Genomic DNA, 16,151 nt, shown 5'->3' on the forward strand with positions numbered 1-16,151 from the left:
GATTGAGCATTTCAAACGTGTGTTTTTTTGCTGTTTGACAAAAATTTCAAGTTTAAACTGATCTTTTCTTTGCTTCTTTTTTTCTTTTTTTTTTTACACTGTGGCCAACATGACCAACCAAAAAGGGAAACATCCCCATTGAAAAATAATGAGGACTCCTGTTCTCCCACAATTAGCTAAATAAAAATATAATAATAATTATATATCGATACTAAAGCTCTAATGTTATAAGCGACAATGTTATATTAATAACTGGTATAATAATAGATTTATAACCATAACAATGAGGGTAGAGTTTTCTTTTTCTCTGTGTTCTGAGTAAAGGCTTGTGTTGTTGGAGACAGGAGGGATAACGTCAGAGGAAACAGGACTGTTGCCGGCAGTGCTCAGTCGCCCACGTCTGTGTCACCATCCCCAATCAGCCACAGGATATGGAAGCACAGAGCCAGGAAGCCGGTCCCCAGCAGGTCCCCCAGTGCTGTCAGGTATGGAATGGAGAAGTTGTCTGGGTCCATTCCTCTTCTCCACATCCACTGCACCATCCAGTCAGCCAAGTACAGCAGGATCATAACCTATAATGAAAGAATGCTAATTTGAGAGTTTGTATCTAGTGATCCATGAAGAGAATATTTAAAGAAAAACTTTCCCCTTCAGCGCCAGAGCACAGAGCACTCAGAGCACATATTTTTACAAAGAAGTGACATAAAAAAGACCTCTCTTCGTTTGACTGCATTAGAAGACACAACTGAATATCATACAACTTGATTTTTTTAAGCCCTTTCAGAGCCAAATTTATGTTGTGATAATATTTGATTTGTTATAAGGTGAGAGGACTATTACCTGCAGTAGTGCAGCAGCCATATAAAAAGCTATGAAGATGGTGGTGAGAGTGGTGTGTCCACCCCGCATAGAGTTAATAGTGTAGAGGAAGACCAGGTGACCAGGCGCAACCAGGAGGAAGAGCACACGGGCTGAACGAGAGTTCACACCTGTTGTAGGAGAGAAAGAGAGAGAGATTGAATGCTCTGACCACATATTGTTCCTTTCATTGGGTGGAACAACTTGTTTTAGTTGTTTTTAGTTGTTTTAATGATACAATGGGTAGTGCAGTTACGTACATTGCTGACATCTAAATTGCTAGATTGTCTGTCACAGGGAAGAGGCTGACAACTCACCTGATCCAAAGAATGTGGTACAGGGTGTGGGGCATTTGTGCGGAGTTGGATTGGGCTCTCCTATTGACAGACCATTCATGTGCAGGTACGTGGAAATACGACTAGCCTGTACTGCCACCAAGTTACCGCCCACGCCTGAGGCAGGACAAAGGGACACAACACGTGTCAGAGGATGTATATATTGGAAAACACCAAGTGACGGAGGACATGTGACCAGGACTCTTACCATTGATAACAGGAGTGAACACTGCCATCCCAGCAAAGTTGGGGTTGGACACTGTTTTGTCTAGGATAAGCCCCCCAACACTGTAACAAAAGGAACAAAATAACACAACATATTGAAAACAAATGACATATTGTCATACTGACAATTTAGTCGGAAGTAGGAGGAGAAACAAGCTCCTCAGTATAGGATTACAGATGGAAAGTGAGCAGCTTCATAAGCCCTTCCTACCTGCTGATGGCCATGGCGATAATGACAGGTTCCCATCCAGAGTAAAGAACCTCACGTGTTGAGGGGATTTGCCGAGCTATCAGCACCCAGATTGGCGTCAAGGCGACAAAGAAGGCACACACCAGTGGATTGGCATAATTGTTATGATCTGCCAAAACCAACAAAGCAACGCCTTAAAATTTAGCTCCCTCAATGATAAAAATTGAAGTGTTACAAAACGCACTGGGAAAAAGGCAGTGGTATGCTAGAGATCATTCTTCATGTGTAATTACGCCCACAAGTTTTGGGAAAATGAGGACAGGCATTCCACAAGGTGACAAGTGACATGTGAACTTGGTTGACATCCTGTAAACAAATCAACCACCTAAGTGTTTATATCCAGGCATTTGGAGCCTATGAGTCAAACTTCATCAGTTGTGAGAAACAAAAACATGCTATTATTGTTTGCCGTAATTGTTTCCATATGTCTGCCCAAACAGCAGCGGACCAGAAATGCAAGTCTACACCGCACAACCAACACCAACCAAGGTGTGGACAGACAGTATCACTGAGCTAATAATAGACACATCCCTATGCACTTCCAGGGTCAAAACAAGCCTCCCCGCATGTTGTGATTCTCAGTGGCTGGATCTTTTCATGATATATGCTACAGATTAGCCTAAAACTTGGTTGTGTTTCTGTGAGTTAAACCTGCTAGTTAACCCCTCTTTGTAGACAATAAGAGCAACATCTGATTAAGATCAGAGTGGTGGTGTGACCGAGGGTTGAACATTTCTGACTTGACGTAAGTGCCCTAACCAGTGTTCCTGGTATCTGACTCACAACCTTTTTCTTTACCCCAATCAGTGTCAGCTGTCATAGCTTGCTGAGACAGACTGTTCTGTCAGCAAGCACTGGAGCACAAATAGCAAACTGCTTGCATTTCTGAGACAGCAGAGGCAGTAAATCAGAGACTCTTACCCAGTTCTTTGTACAGTCCTGTGCTGATGCCTGCCAACAGGGCAAGGGTGATAAGATCCCCTAGACTGGCAGCGATAGGGGTTGCCACGTTGTCTGGGTTGATGCCAACCTTCCGAGAGGCAATGATCACGCCGATCATGATAAGCCCTGAATGATCGGGAGAGAAGGAGCAGGAATGACGGGGTTTATTCAAAGACTCAGAAACAGAGACTACATCACCATATTCATAAAAAGCATTGAACTCTCAAACTTAATACCTAATCTCTGAACAACACACATGGGTAAACAATCAGATGTTAAAGCATACTAGCACAATGTTGCTTTGTGTGAGACCGGGGATGCACTTGACATCATCACATTACTTTCAATCTTTCAAAGCATTCAAACTTCTCACCTAACAGCAGTGAGGCAATGAAGGCTGTTGCCACACTACTCGCACAGAGAAGCACAGCATGGCCCATCTTAAACTGGCCTTCTGGGATCCAGCCAAAAATCACCGCAGCAATGGAGGCCAGGAATCCAACCACTGTGGCCTGCACCTAGTAGATAAAAACAGTAACATCACCATGAACCCTAACACCTCTCACAGATGTCCAAAAACACTCTGAACCCTCCCTAGCTTTGACAGTACAAAGTCTGGTGTCCTTTTCCTGTCAACTTGAACTTAAGAAGTTTCATCATGTTTGTACAGAGTTTAAGTATATTGAGTGTTCTAAAAACTCCAGTAAAAGGAGCTTGTTCAAATATTACATAATCTCAAAGTTTATTCTGCCCCCAGTAAAGCAAAAAAATCCAAGATTGTTTCACACGAACTAAACAAGCAAAGGACACTGAACATGAAAGAAACAAAATGATCCATGGACTCCATGCTCTCTACTGGTATTTTTGGAGTGTCCTTTACCTGAATTAGAGCTAGGTTTCCCATGATCATTTTCCACATTTCCTTGGCTGTGTCCATCTGTCCAATATTAGCCTGCAGTGAAAGAACACAGGAAGTCCATTTATGACTGCTCCCATTATAGAACAACCACAGCAATGCTTCCCCTAAAGTGAACATGAGGATGTTAGACACCAGACACCATCAACAATTTAATGAGCAGATACGTTACATTTCTTGAGCCAAAGATCTATGAAGTTTCTGGAAATCTGAATATCTAGTGTTTCTGGCGCCTTTGACCCTTGGTATCATTGGAACAAACAGTGGTCAGTTCTTGGAACAAAAGGGGTTTTGATCTGCTGGGGACACTCATCTCATCTTCCTCCCCACTGGTTACCCTCACTTATCTCATCTCTCTCTCTCTCTCTCTCTCTCTCTCTCTACAGACACTCATGTCAAGTGGTTGATCCCCACAGAGAAGGCACTGTGTGAGAGAACACAGCATTGCCCTAACTGGGCTTATTGAGTTCAGCCCCATCTACCTGCACATTACAAAGACACTAAAAGAGCACATCTGATGACATCTATGGAATTTTCTGCCATCAGTGGACTACTGGCTTTCAAAAATCATCAGATAATGAGATTTTCACAGCAGTAGTTCAATAATGAGGAAATAAATGACTAAAAGACATTGTAAAACACTTGATATTAAAATACTGCATGCCTGTACTGTTTTCTGAGGCCCTGTGACACATGAATTTATGGTTTTCTACAAGGACCAGTGCCTTCACAGGGAAGTGTAGTGGAACCAAGACTTTGCTTAAATGAGACAGGGAGGACAATGGCCAGAGTACGCGAGAAGAATATATTTCAGAGGAGCTGAAACAGAGCCAGACAGCCTAGCAGCTCCTCTTATATATTCAGCCTGGCTAACTGTGCACTCTTTCATTAAGTTTCAAAGGAGTAGTAGTACTTCTCAGCTTCCTGTAAAGTACTCTGTGTTTTCCAAACTTGGTAATAACACTTTTCTTATTCTTTTTTTGCATGGAACAATTATTCAGCAGAAATCTTGGGGTACTGCTTGTCTTTTCATATGAAAAATTCTATCCTTCAAAGCAAAACAATTTTACTTACACTGCTTCCTTTTCCAACTTAGCATTATTGTAAGTGTGACAATGACTGAATATTTGTAACCCCACTACATTACAAATATCCTTGGCAGCAGGATAAAGGAAAAAGGGGGTTGGGAGAGGCCATTTTAAGGGGGGGAAGTGCGTGTATGTGAGAGAGTGTGTTTCTGTAAATGCGCCTCTGCATTTGGATCCAGCAGCAGAGAGGAGGAGGGGGGATGTGGGTGGGTGGAAGTGGGGGGGGGGGGCGGTTTTGAGCCCCTGCCAACAGCACTGCTACTCACTAAGGTGACCTGGCCTTGGCGGTCATGGCGACTGTTCCCCAGTGCGTCCCAGCCCGCTGAGAGCTTGCGCAGCATGAGGGGAAAAACAGTAAGCTGCTGATCCGTAGCCAACAAGCTGCTGTGGCTCCAGATAAGAGGACGTGAAGGTGAAGCCGATAAAACTCAGGGCATGTCACACTGCGTAAATGAGGGACAAGAGCAGTCGCACCGCAACCAGTCCAGTGCTGATAACTCCACTTTTCTATGGAGGATGGGGGGGTGGAGCCCCTGGTAGGGCAGCTGTGACAGCCACGTAGCCTTTAGTCTTGTTTGGCTAAAAAATGTCTCTCTGAAGCTTTGAACGACTAACAAGATAAAGAAGCCCCTAATACAGACACAGGAGTCTTTTAGCTGAAGCATCAAAATTGAGTGAGGAGAGAATGAATGGAGACATTAGCTATCTAGGCTATAATGACCAGAGCCTATATGAACTGTACATTAGTACCTCACTTTTCAGTGAAATATGATACTGACTGACATGCAACTAATTTAAAGTTGTCAGTGGCCTAAATTCCACATCTTAGAAAACAACATTTACTCATGGTGTCACATCTAACAGGACAGGATACAACTTTCCACAACTATGCCAAAGACAAAAATGGAATTTTTCTGATATGTTCTGGTTCCCATGGAATGTAGAGTCAACAGGAACAAAAAGACACACATCTCAATTAGTCTGTGCTACTGCTGCCGATAAACAAATTTTTTTTAAAGCCTCTTATTTCCTGAAATGGAACATGTAGAGAAACATGCACAGTACAGTTGAAACAAGGATTTCATTTTCCCCAGCATGAAATAGAGAAAGAAAATGTAGTCATGTGAATTTAATTCATTCTAGGCAACGGATTAGATTTTTTTTTTTCCCATTAAGAGCATTACAGTCAACTTAATCTGCTGATAATTAGCAGCAAGTCGTTCTGAAAAAAAAAAAGAAGAAAAAAAATGGTTTCACTGTCCAGGCCAAGATTGTCCTCAGACTGTGTAGAGTAGATTTACAGTGTGGAGGGGGAAAAAAAACCCCTACTCCTGGCAGTTAAAACGGCAGGATCAACACTTTCTGTTCACCTGTCTGTAACTAGACCCATGGGAAAGCATGAAAGGAAAGTAACTTTCAGCATTGGGCCTCAGTAGAGTTTCTCATATAGGTGCAGTGATCTATTGTGGACTGGTGTAGTCTAAAAGGTCCTATTGTGTGGGAAAGGATTTATATCTGGGGACCTGCCCTTAGCTGAGACTAACACTCCAATTAGCTGCAGCATATATACCAACCACTTAAGAAATAGTGTGGTGACAGACAGAGCGACCACGACCCAAAGGAATGTGTATATGGTCCTCAGATGCTATGGGTTATTCTAGTTAAGCTTTTAAGGACAATGGATTCCAGTCAGAACTAGAGCATGGGGTAAAATCACATGCTTGGAAAGATTAGCATGACTTTTTCATTTTAATATTCGAGTGTTGTAAATTGCCTTTAACTGACCTTTCAGGGCTAATTATAACTTGGTCCTCCAATTGCAGTTAAAAGGGTAACGTAAAAAGACAATGATTCATACTGGAGACATAACAGGCAAGAAAATCAGGTCTTCAAATTCACAATTATCAGGTTAAAAAAACCCCGCTCATCCTCATTCCAATTTTCACCAAAACCAAATGATTCAACATTCACAGCTGAATCTTCTAAAGTATCTCTGTGTCCGTGGTTTGAACAAAAGAATTAAAACTATTTTCTGCTGGCACAGTCGATGCTTGGGAACCAGTTTCCTGGTGGAACAGGTTTAAATAACGACTCAGTGACCTCCAAACAATGTAACAGAAAGCTGCTGTTCCAAGGTATATCTTAGACGTTTTGCAAAGGGTAAATGGTAAACAGCTGAAGGAGAAGCCTAAGCCATAACAGAATAGACTCTGCGCATATATCTCTTCAGGAAAGACAAATGAAACTCAAATACACCTTTTAATTAAACATTACATTTGGTCCTACAACAATTGTGACAAACACTCTTCCTCTGAACAAATGAAATGAAGAATTTGTTTCAAGCTTTTTAGTTTCACTTGACCTTTTGAACAAGGCTGTATTAACCTTAGAGGAAACAATATAATATAAACGTTCTAATTTCATTATTAAAGATCATCATTTGAAACTGTGATACCCAATTCATGTATAACTGTAAACACGTGACATAAACATAAGTGTGGTACACTGCTTTAGGCATATGTTTATTACTTCCTGGTATTCTAATGTTTACAAAACATACCAAGTTTTCCCAGATTATTTCCGTCCCTAAAAATGAAACACTTAAAATGGGGGTAAGGTCACTTGGTTGAGTTAATGCTGAGAACAATCTTTAGACCAAAAATGCAAATCTGCACAGGTAGGAAGAGGTTGTTTAGACTTGCAACAGACACAACACCAATAACAAAAAACCTCAATATGCAAACCAGAGGCTGATGTTTAAGTAAAACACGTTAGCTGATTTGGCTGATGTTGACTAGACTCACCATCCGAGGGCAAAAACAATGTCTAGTGATTCCAAAATCAAAATCTCTGTCTTTTTTGCTTCAGAAGACACTTTCTGATCAATGGAGCTTTGCACCACTATTTAAAAGCTCTCCAGCTGTGATAATACCCATCAGTATGAGTAGGGGACCAGCTACTACGAGTTGGGCTATGTCTACCGATTTGGCATCTGACGATGTCTGCAGTAAAACCATGACATCGGGGCAGGGGGTGGTCGTCCTTTGGTGATCAGGAACCACTTCATTCTTTTAGTTTGATTCATAGTAACATTTTATTTGGCCTTTAAGGCTATTATTACCTAATCGGACGAAAAAGTAATTAATTATTTGAAGTCACTGAAGTCCGGCCAAGTAATTAGCCTAAGCGAATGCCGCTTCAAATGCAATGCAGAAAATTAGGATTATAACAGCCAGGATGTGACAATAAATCAGCAAGAGTTTCCTCCAGTCATCACAATATTAATAATTTAGCTTTGTGATACAAATAAAGACTCGCCCCCTGATTTACTGAGGCAGGTGCAAACCAGGTAAATGCTCATGATGCTGGGCTCAACATCGTGATGACTGTCAGCTATCGGCGATGGACGATGGCATCATTCATCGGCCCAACCCCAGCAGCTACTCTACACAAATGTTCCACATCTCGCCGACAGTTATGTCTGATACCTGATATAGCTGTGAACTAAACATAGTGACTCTGTTTCTAAATCTAAGATTAAAACATTCAAAGAACAGTCAAGATCAAGCGTTCCTGTATGCATATGGCCTTTCCCATGTGTGGCTTTTTATATGTGGCTAGCCCAAGTTCGCCTCTCATAGTCTCAACGAGTGTTTTGCTATGTGCTGAGCATCAGGAGACAAACAGAGAGAGCAAATAGCTTAAATGTCGTCAAAGGAGATTATGGGGATAAAATTGTTTAGGGTATTGACTTTTACCATTTAACCTTTGGCTGCATCAAATGTTCTTTCAGTCATGATCTGTAAAAACTCACAATGTCTAATGATGAAATAAGACAAAATAAGCACCCCCCCCCCCCCCCAGTTTTTTTTTATAAAAATCACAATGAAGTATTTTTATGACTTTGAGGTATAACACAACTCACTGCAGTAGACAGTCTGGACGCAAGTGTCATTTCGAGGTTCCCCTTCAGTCCTAAGAGGGCAGGCACTAATATGAAGACCTCAGTCACCTGTGTGAACACCTCCCAGTGCTGTGGAGAAAGACAAGACAATTCATAAAGGACAACCGAAATACAATACATAACAAATACACTGGCTATGTTTTTAAATGAGGTTTTACGAACAAGGTTCTCTCTAATGCTGGGCACTAGAGGACAGTGGAGCCTCAACATTTTTCATTTTCCTACTCCTGAAATTGATTTAGAACTGTAACTTAATCTGTCCTCACTGCTGGTTATTTTGTTTCTTTAGATGAAGGGCATTGGCTGCTGTGCTCTCCTGACTAAGGGGTACGTGAGGTCATTACTTTCTGGCGGAAGAATTAGCTTTGGCAAAGTAAACCAAAAGGCATGCCCAAGGAACAGTTTGGACAAAAATCTGTAGAAAGTGCTAATAATGTTACAGGCATTGCATAATGATGCATTTTCAGCAGGTTTCACTTTCCTCCATGCAAAATCTCCAATTTTACGTAAGAATATATATTAAATGAACAGTGGCATTAATGAATGTAGTCTTAATATGATAAACTAAAAAGCAAAGTCATCACTCATCTGATCACTGGGTTTATTCCAAACCTTTCTGACTCTTGAGAAAGCTCTTCTTTTAGAGTTAATGACACTGCAAGCTGTCAAGTTGCCGTTCTTTTCCCCATTAGGCTCAGGTGCCGCAGATGCAATGCAATAAGAGTGCAGGCAGATCAATACATAGAGAAAGTGCTTATCTTTAGAGCCAATCCCCTTGGTGCAGAGCAATTTCATTGCAGACACTGGCCAGCTAAATCAATGCAGGAGTCCTGTCATAGCTCAGCAAGCAGGGGGAAAAGCCCAGTAACCAAGTTAATGGTTCTGGGGAGACACTTTGAAGTAAACAAAAAAAACAACAAAATGAAAACATCTGCTTCTCAAAAAGGGAGGTAAGATGGATTTTATACAAAACGGTTTCTGATGTGTTTATTTTAACTGACAGTTTCCCTCAGTCTTTGGCTGTGCTATGCCAGTTCAAAAAAAATGTTCCAGATGAACTGGAAATTGGCCCTCTGCCATTTTGTCTTCGGTTTCCTTATATCGTGCCCCCCTACCCTCATCTCCATACCCCCCCGTGGAGATATATGATGTTGTCTCCAAGGAACAGAGGCCCCCCTAGCCAACAGCTCCATGCACTGGATCCTGTGAACCCAGTGGACAGAAATGCAGGCATGCAGGCCGAGAGCTCGGATTGCACAGTTGTGTAATGCTGCTGGGGTTGACCAGTGCAGTTCACCTCCAGGATCTCAAGCACAGCATATATGGCCAGACAGGAATCTGATGACACCCAACCAATCCTACAGGAGCTACTAATGTCAGTCACAGTGCAGCAATGATCACTATGAGGACACCTCCAGCTTAATGTATATAAATGAGCTACTTTAACACTTGAAAACACTTGCGTATTACTTCATGAAATCCTGCTTTTAGGGCTCAAGAGACATAAACTTGTTTTGTGGAAAAAAAAGGGAAACTAGCTTCGAGGTCTGGGTGAGGTCTTTATATTAGAGGTTTTTATGAGGGGAAAACAGTAATATATGAGACAGTGTACCGAAAAAAAAGTCTATGAGACACAGAAGCAACTTGAATGTAGCAACAAGGAGAGAGGAGAGAGGATAGCCCACGCTTGTCTGTCTGCAGTGATTTGTTTAAGAGTAGGGCAAGAGCTTGGATGTGGTAGACCCAAAATGGCTTCCTGTGGGAGGAGAGAGACCGGCTGGTGTGAGACCTTTATGCCGACACTGTTTTCCTTCAGCAAAAATAGTCTGCCCTATTTCAATCGCCGACACAAACAGTTCTGGCCTCGCCGTCTTTCTGTCCACCGGCTCCCCATGTCACCAGACATGGCACCATTACTGGCTGTCCACTTTATAAACAATTTTGCTAGCTTTGGTGGACTTTTGGGAATGTAACTGAGAGGAGTTTGGGCTGTAACACAGAGAAGAAACTTGAATGGTGAAACTAGGAAAGAGGAGAGAGGATATCCCACACTTGTCTGTCTGGAGTGATTCATTTAAGAGCAGGGTGAGAGCCTGGATGTGGTAGACCCAAAATGGCTTCCTGTGGGAGGAGAGAGACTGGCTAGTGTGAGGCTTTTTTCCTCAATACTGTTTTCATACTGGTAAAAATAGGTTGCCTTCTTTTGGGCTCTGACACAAACAGGTTTGGCCTCTCTGCCTTCTTTCTGTTCAACAGCTCCCACGTCACCAGACGTGGCAATGTTACTGCTTGTCTAATGGATAAACAAGCTTGCTAGCTTTGGTGGACTTTCAGGGATGTGATGGTTGTTTTAGCTAATTCACTGTGATTTGTTTTATCCTTGTAAAGTTTGGGAGATCAACAGAACATTTGAGAGATTCTGGCAAAACGTAATATTTGCTTTGTCCACATCTATCTCAATCTCTAGTCCCGTGCCTCCATGCACAGTAAAAACTACACTAATCTCCTGAACTTTGATAATTTTTACAACAGGAGATATTTATCTGTGCACTTCAACAGAACATTGTGACTACTGTTCATTAGTATTTTGTGACCACAACATTGTAAGAGTAATCTCTGTTTCTGTGTTGACATTTATCCTAAAAGGGTGCTCTGAAAGACTGTACCGCATATGTCTACTTTTGAACTTCTGAAATGAAACCATATCTTTGGAAATGAAACCATATCTCATATCTTAGAAGACCGTCATGAGAATGGAATTAAAAGAAGTTTACTATGAGGATGGTAATAAAAACCCCTTCGCTACCATGTTCATAGGAACTGCATTTTGCAAGAGCTCCCGGCCTCCGTCCGACAGCCACAGAAATATTTCCTGCCTAATCTGCACCTGTTCAAACCAGTACAAGTGCCTGGAGAGAGGCAGGGAGAAGGCAGTGTTCATTGGCTATGAGCACTTGAACAGACACTGGAGATTAGCTGAATTAGCAGTGCCAGGGACAGGGAATTAAAATGTGACAGAAGAGACAGAACTATCTCTGATTGAATGGTAAGCTATGTGCAGTGACATTATGTGACCTGCGTAACACCTTTCTCATTGCATCAATAAGCAACAACATATTTGGCATATTTGACAAAGATCAATTAAAATAATAAACTAACTTCTTTATGAGCTAACAGACATGGGCTTGTATATATGGGATGCATAATGTCTGCAGATCATGAACAATGTCAACACAACTGATCAAAGAGCTATGCATGTATGTTTAATCGAAACAGCAAAAGTCTAATTTGTTGCTCATGCCTCCAGCTAAATGGCCTTGGGACTCTGATCAAAACTACTTGGCGTTATTGAGCCAGAAACCTTGCCAAGCAGCAAAATGCTGATGTTTCCCAGCAACCAGACACCTTCAATTTTATGTTTATGGAAGAGTGACCTTAAAAAAATATATGACCTGTCACCCTGGTAGCACCCGTTATTTTTAAATAGCCAGTCTGCACAAACACACAAATACAGTACAGTTTGCTTCAAGACAACAGGAAAAATGTCGGGCGAGTAATTACAGCTGTTTAAATACTTCTCTGTGCAGCCCTTTCAGCATAGGACTACTTTTCACAACTCTAAAGAGCCATTTCTTTTGTTGAAATCTAAGTCTTCTTGTGATCTAGATGTGACTGAGATTTTGAATAAATATGTATTTAGAAGCTAAACATTAGAATGACTGCTGTTTTTTATGAGGCTACTATAGCTGTCTTGGACCGGCCTGAATGCTTCCAGAGAATGTAAGAAAAATATAACTGGGAATAAGAAAATAATTTTTAACATTCTCATTACTATTTATGCAAAATCATGTCTCAATATTTTTGTATCCCATGTCTTGTGTAGTGGTTGAGTGAAAACATTTTATCAAATGCATAGCTGTTAGTCTGTGTATAAAAAGCCCCCCCCCCCCCTTTTTTTTTTTTTTTTTACTGTTTTCAGTTTCTGTTTTTTTCTTTTGGAAGCAAACCCATTACAGAAATTACCAAGACTTCATCTCTACAGCATGGAACTGCACATGTTAGCTGCTTTGTATGGTAGTAAATGCAACGTGAAAACCTTAACAGACTCCAGTGCCTGCCCATCTTAAGGTATGAAACATGACCAAGCAAAGCATGTGGTGACGACAGATTTGAAAAACCCATGACGGAAGTATCTCCTCAACCAATCATACGCAATTACAAACAAACAACACCTCCCATTGAATTGCGCGTCTTTCAAGAAAAGAATTATAGTTAATTACTTTAAGTGACTTAAGTCTGAGCAAATATGTGAGTTGAAATGAATGTTTGGCAAAAATGAAAATAGATTAAGACAGATCTAAACCAACTCTAAAAGTTGTCTTCTCCACAGGATATTTCCACCAATCTCCCTGATTCAAGAGAATTTTAAAAATTGAATGAATAGAAATCTTACAATGAACAGAATTCTTATGTAAATCCCACATTATACTGATATTTTAACTGAGATTTTAATGTTATGTATGGTCAGCTCATTCTGAGAATTCAGATACATTTGTAGGCCAAAATCTAGAATGAAGAAAATGATAGAGGCAAGAATTTAATATTTTTTGAAAGAATAATAAATAGGGATAATTATAGAGCATTTTAATACATAGTTCCCTAAGTAAGCACTAGCATTGTTATGAAAGCACTCTAACTCACCTGAACAATGTCCAGCACCATGCCAGCTGCCACAGTTCCAAACCCAGCCAGCAGGAATGGGAACACGACCTGAAGACCAATAGAGAAGGACGTCTCCTTCAATGGAACCGGTTGCCCCGGGTTTTGGTCCGTGCTGGTATCGTCACTCTCGTTACTTTGGCTGGCGTTTTCCAGGAGCGCGTCCTCCTCTCTCTGTCCTTTAGCATTGGCCCGACAGTCAATGACCACCATTTCGGACCGGTCGCTCTCCTGTTCGGCCCGGTCCGAAAAGGAAGTCACCTCTGTGAGCTCGTACTCTCCGGCATCATGGTGTAATTCTTCGGGGCCGTCAGGCAGTATGACTGGATGCACCGACCCGTTCGAGTGGTGGTAGGCTGGCGGAGCACCCTCCTTCTTCATCTCTACTGCCCCGGTGGACATATCGGAGAGTTTGTCTTGATCCTTCGACCAGACTACCATGCGTAAGCCTTACGATATAATGAATGGACGAAGAAAAGAAAATCGGCTTTAAAGTTTAAAACTAAACTTTGTTTTTACCAGTGGTGCTCCTGAACTCAGGAGCTGATTTATCCCATCAAAACGGTATGTGGCACTTGTGACTGATGTGTAATTCTGCGTCGGTTTACAGGCTAAGTAAACTAGACAGGTGTATCACCCTTCTCCAGGCTTGTTTAAGATCTTGCCTGAACTTGGGCAGCATACAAATAATGTTCCCCATTCAATAGCTATGTTTTTAGAGCAATTTGATGACAAAAAGCCACATTTCAAATTTCATGAAACGGAAACGAAAAAATAACTTGCTGTCCTCAGTAAAAGGCACAGAGTTAAGTCCATAAAGTCTGATATCTTGTCCAATACAAGATTAATTCTCTGAAGTTCTCCAGCGTCCAGTCTGCAAAGTCCGGTTGGTCTTCTCCAGGAAGCACTACACTACTACTTCTTAGCAAGTGTAGACAGTTGAGTTAGGTTCGTCTCACCTTACACCACGTGGCAAATTGGTTTTTGAAATGTATTTAAAGGTCTCTGAAGGATAGTATTACAAGCCACTGAGATGTACGAGTCTGATTAACACGACGTGTCCCCTTGACACCTGTACAAAGGAGAAAATGTCAACGTCAAAAAGGCAACTTAAGGTAGCCTGCACAGCAAAAGCACATTTCTCCTCTTGAAAGACGATATTAATGGACATTTGCTCCATGGTACGCTTAGGCTGTAATTTTAATTATTTGTCAAAAAGCAAAACACTCTCACACCCTCCGAATCAAGTTAAACCACACGATACTGATTACGTATACCCGGGAAACCGCCAGAAACGGGGCTTTTCCCCATTATTTTTAAGAGATTTGTATCTTCGACTTCATAATCACCATTTACAATTTTTCAGTGGTTACACAATCATTACATTTGTGAATAGCACCCACACAACCATAGAAAGAAGTGCCCCTACCTGAATCAATGTCATTTGATCAAAATACTCAACAAACAATCTCTTGGAACAGCCATGGGCAATACAGAGCATCCGCAATATGCGATTTGAACATACCTATATGCTGACATCCGCAGAGAATACGCGCCAACCACAATTTGCTCATTCTCTCGCATTCAAACAAAATCCCTACTTAGTAGTCAGATCAAATACACCCTAGCAAGGGACGACGTAAATTTAATCGGCTTGGTTCTAGCGCGTTCTCTTAACTTCGATATATCACATTCATTCAATGCGGAAAAATCATATAAATTCACAACGATAGCAGTAGGCGACAACACTGGACAAAATGTCCACTAATTCCCTGTTGAAACACAATTTACAAAATGTACAACTGAGAATAAGGGTACGAAAGTAAGATGTGGCGTTTTAGAATATAGATTATTAAGCAGCCTGCTGATATCATTAGCCTATATAATATTTAATAGGCTGATCACTGTCCAGAGCCTCAATTTGTCAACTGACACACAACATTGGAAACACTGGGTTACTGTAAAGCATATATACATACGCTTATAATAATAATAATAATATTAAAAAACACGCACACACGAAACAAACAAACTAACAAAACAAAAACAAAGAAAAGCATACATATTAAGCGTCACATTTTCACATATTTCAGCCGTGTCACTTACCCCAACAGATTGTTGCTGTACAAGGAGGAGTGAGCGCACGGTTGAAATCTTCAATGCGGACCTGTCTTTAACCCCCTAATTTACTTCGCCTGTCGCCTGAGGTTGTAGTGCTGAGACTCATGCCTTATGTAGGGTTATAGCCTGGACCTGGATTAATAAGTAACCCCGGGTTAAGGCTGTCACTCCTGTCCGTTACATTGTTCCATTTGACATTTCCCGAGACTTGTACATCTATATTACTTTAGCGAGCAGGAAGTAACTAGGCGGGCAGAGCTGACGCGAACGATACAGATATGTCCAAAACCACCAATAGCTTCGCTGATCTCTCACGTAAAGTCACTGGCCGCGAATTCACTAGGTTGAAATAGCTGCCAGGGTGGGTGAACAGTTGGCACCACAGGGTGTGAGCAAACAAGTTAGATGCGGAAAGACAGTTGAGAAAACAGTTGAGAGGTTTTAATGAAGATTATTTCCTGAGGAATTGATGGTAATTGAAATCCATAATATTCAGTGAAGAAGAAATTAAGCCATGATTCCATTAACAATATGACGTCGCCGGGTGATATTCACTATTTTTTAGTGTAATTTTTTATTTGAGTGGACAGAGATCAAATTTAATGACCAGACGGTTATTTTCATTGGTGCCTGAAGGCGACCTGTGCACAGATCAGTAACAATGCTTATTGTTCAGAGTCTAGCCTCTGCTCGGTGCATGTATAAACAACTATTACCCCCCAGCGACGTTACC

The 16,151-nt window shown here is 41.3% G+C and overlaps 1 protein-coding gene across 1 annotated transcript; it reads right to left on the bottom strand.

Annotated features, from left to right (window-relative positions):
* Nucleotides 1-259: 259 nt before the first annotated feature.
* On the bottom strand, nt 260-14,086 carry slc41a1 (solute carrier family 41 member 1). Its single transcript, XM_030776701.1, has 10 exons — nt 13,280-14,086; nt 8,540-8,647; nt 3,491-3,562; nt 2,984-3,128; nt 2,590-2,736; nt 1,630-1,777; nt 1,402-1,481; nt 1,176-1,310; nt 841-989; nt 260-572 (listed from the first exon to the last, which is right to left on the bottom strand). Exons 1-10 carry the CDS (start codon nt 13,736-13,738, stop codon nt 387-389), a joined length of 1,629 nt encoding a protein of 542 aa, XP_030632561.1. The 5' UTR covers nt 13,739-14,086; the 3' UTR covers nt 260-386.
* Nucleotides 14,087-16,151: the final 2,065 nt, after the last annotated feature.

The sequence above is a fragment of the Chanos chanos genome, chromosome 6, assembly GCF_902362185.1.
Source record: "Chanos chanos chromosome 6, fChaCha1.1, whole genome shotgun sequence".
Lineage (NCBI taxonomy): Eukaryota > Metazoa > Chordata > Actinopteri > Gonorynchiformes > Chanidae > Chanos > Chanos chanos.